Source organism: Rhinolophus hipposideros (assembly GCF_964194185.1).
Source record: "Rhinolophus hipposideros genome assembly, chromosome: 16".
NCBI lineage: Eukaryota > Metazoa > Chordata > Mammalia > Chiroptera > Rhinolophidae > Rhinolophus > Rhinolophus hipposideros.
The window spans coordinates 45,722,334-45,724,381 of record NC_138062.1 but is presented as its reverse complement, the minus strand read 5'-3'; the positions used below and the strand labels follow the sequence as shown (position 1 = coordinate 45,724,381).

Sequence of the window (2,048 nt, the reverse complement as noted above, 5' to 3'; positions counted from 1 at the left end):
GGGGAAAGTAATCCATGGTTGCCTCAAAGGTGGCAGTGAGCAGGGTGACCAGATAAATACTAAGTAGACTTTATTACATGGAATTATATTTTCTCATCCCCAGGAACCAATAGAAACCTAAGAGGTGTGACTGCTTTCTGACCAGGAGATTTGCTGAGGTTGGCTGACGGTAATATCCTCTGAGTTGCCAAGCGCAGCTAGTTCTCCAATGACTCTGATCGGCTGCAGGTGGGCAGTGGTGCTCTGGGCACATACCTCTGTAGCTAAGGACGTTATAGGACATCAAGGGCTGCCCATAATTGACGAAGAGAATTTAGGACAGGAAGTACAGTGAGATCTGAGGGTGCATCTGCTTCTCAGCGGAGAGATCCTGCAGAACCCAAACTCCTGAAAACAACCCACCCCAGTCCAGTCTTCCCTTCACGGCCCAATGGAGGTCGAAGCAGCCCTGGCAGGACTCCAGGCAGAACTCAACTGTCCCATCTGTCTGGATTATCTGAGAGACCCTGTCACCATTGAATGTGGGCACAACTTCTGTCGTTCCTGCATCCAGAAGTCCTGGGCTGATCTAAGGGACAGGTTCCCTTGCCCTGTGTGCCGTCACCCGTGCCAAGAGAGGCACCTGAGGAGCAACACCCAGCTGGGAAGGATGATTGACATCGCCAAGCTCCTGCAGATCACCAGGAGCAAGAAGAGGCAGGAAGAGAGGTACTTGTGCGAGAAGCACAACCAGGTCCTGAGCCTGTTCTGCGAGGAGGACCTAGAGGTGTTGTGTTCCCTGTGTACTCAGCCCCCTGAGCACCAGGGCCACCAGGTGAGGCCCATGGAGGAGGCCGCCTGTCATCACAGGCAACGGCTCGGCAGTTATGTCCAGCCCCTGAAGAAGGAGGTGGCAGATGTTCAGAAACTAGTAGCCATGCAAGACAGAAAACTATTAGAACTGAGAGAGAAGGTGCAAAACAGGAGATGGAAATTAGCGTCTGAACTTGAGCATCTGATGCGAGCTGTAGAACATGAAGAAGAGGCATTTGTCTTGAGGCTGGTTGAAGAAGAGAAGGGCATTCAAGAGAAACTCAGTGCAAACATAACGGCATTTTCAGACCACATTTCCACCCTCAAAGGTCTCCTAAAGGAGGTGGCCGAGAGGAGTGTGATGTCCGATGTGAAATTGCTGACGGATATCAAGAGTGTCCTCCACACGTGTGAAAGCCTGAAATCCCCAACTGTCTACTCAGTCCAGCTAAGGAGAGAAGGATGCAGTCTTCCTCCACAGTTTTCAGCTCTGAAGAAAATTATACAGAAATTTAGAGAAGAAGTGACTCTGGATCATGAGACAGCACATCCTAATCTGCTTGTGTCTGGCGATAAAAAGTCTGTGACATTTATGAGGAAAAAACAAAGGGTTCCTCGGAATCCAAAGAGATTTACGGTTGATCCAGTTGTCCTAGGTTCTGAAGGGTTCAATTGTGGCCGACATTACTGGGAGGTCCAGGTGGGTGACAAGCCCCAGTGGGCTGTGGGGGTTTGTAAAGACTCCCTTTCCAGGAAGAGAAAGCATCCCCCATCAGGGCACAACAGATGCTGGACAATTCAGCTGCAGAATGGTGACTATGTGGCACGAGCGTGTGTTCCTGTCACTCTTGTGCTGAAGGAAAAGCCCACAGGGGTTGGTATTTACCTGGACTATGAGTTGGGTCAGATTTCGTTTTACAGTTTGAATGACAGGTCTCACATCCATTCTTTCACGGATAAGTTTTCTGAAGTACTAAAGCCGTACTTCTGCATCGGATGTGATCCTAAACCTCTTACAATCTGTGCCATAAGAGATTATGAAGGATGAACTGTGACTTTGCCTCATTTTCCTCCTGTAATTTATGGACAGTGGTTAGAGTTTTGTACAACTCTCAGTGAATGGAGCACCAACATTTTTAAAATGCCTATTTGACTTAATATACATAAAGAAAGCTTTTCTTTTGTTTTCTATTTTTTTAAATTTTTGCTTCAATAGCAATAGAGATGTTGTGAGAACACTTGGAGAAGTGGAGAAT

General features: G+C 47.8%; 1 protein-coding gene across 1 annotated transcript; it reads left to right on the top strand.

Annotated features, from left to right (window-relative positions):
* Positions 1–430: 430 nt before the first annotated feature.
* Positions 431–1,840, top strand: LOC308509150 (tripartite motif-containing protein 75-like; the record flags this gene model as incomplete). Its single annotated transcript, XM_081076842.1, has 1 exon — positions 431–1,840. The coding sequence occupies one exon, from the start codon at positions 431–433 to the stop codon at positions 1,838–1,840; it is 1,410 nt and encodes a 469-aa protein (XP_080932968.1).
* Between the last annotated feature and the right edge of the window lie 208 nt (positions 1,841–2,048).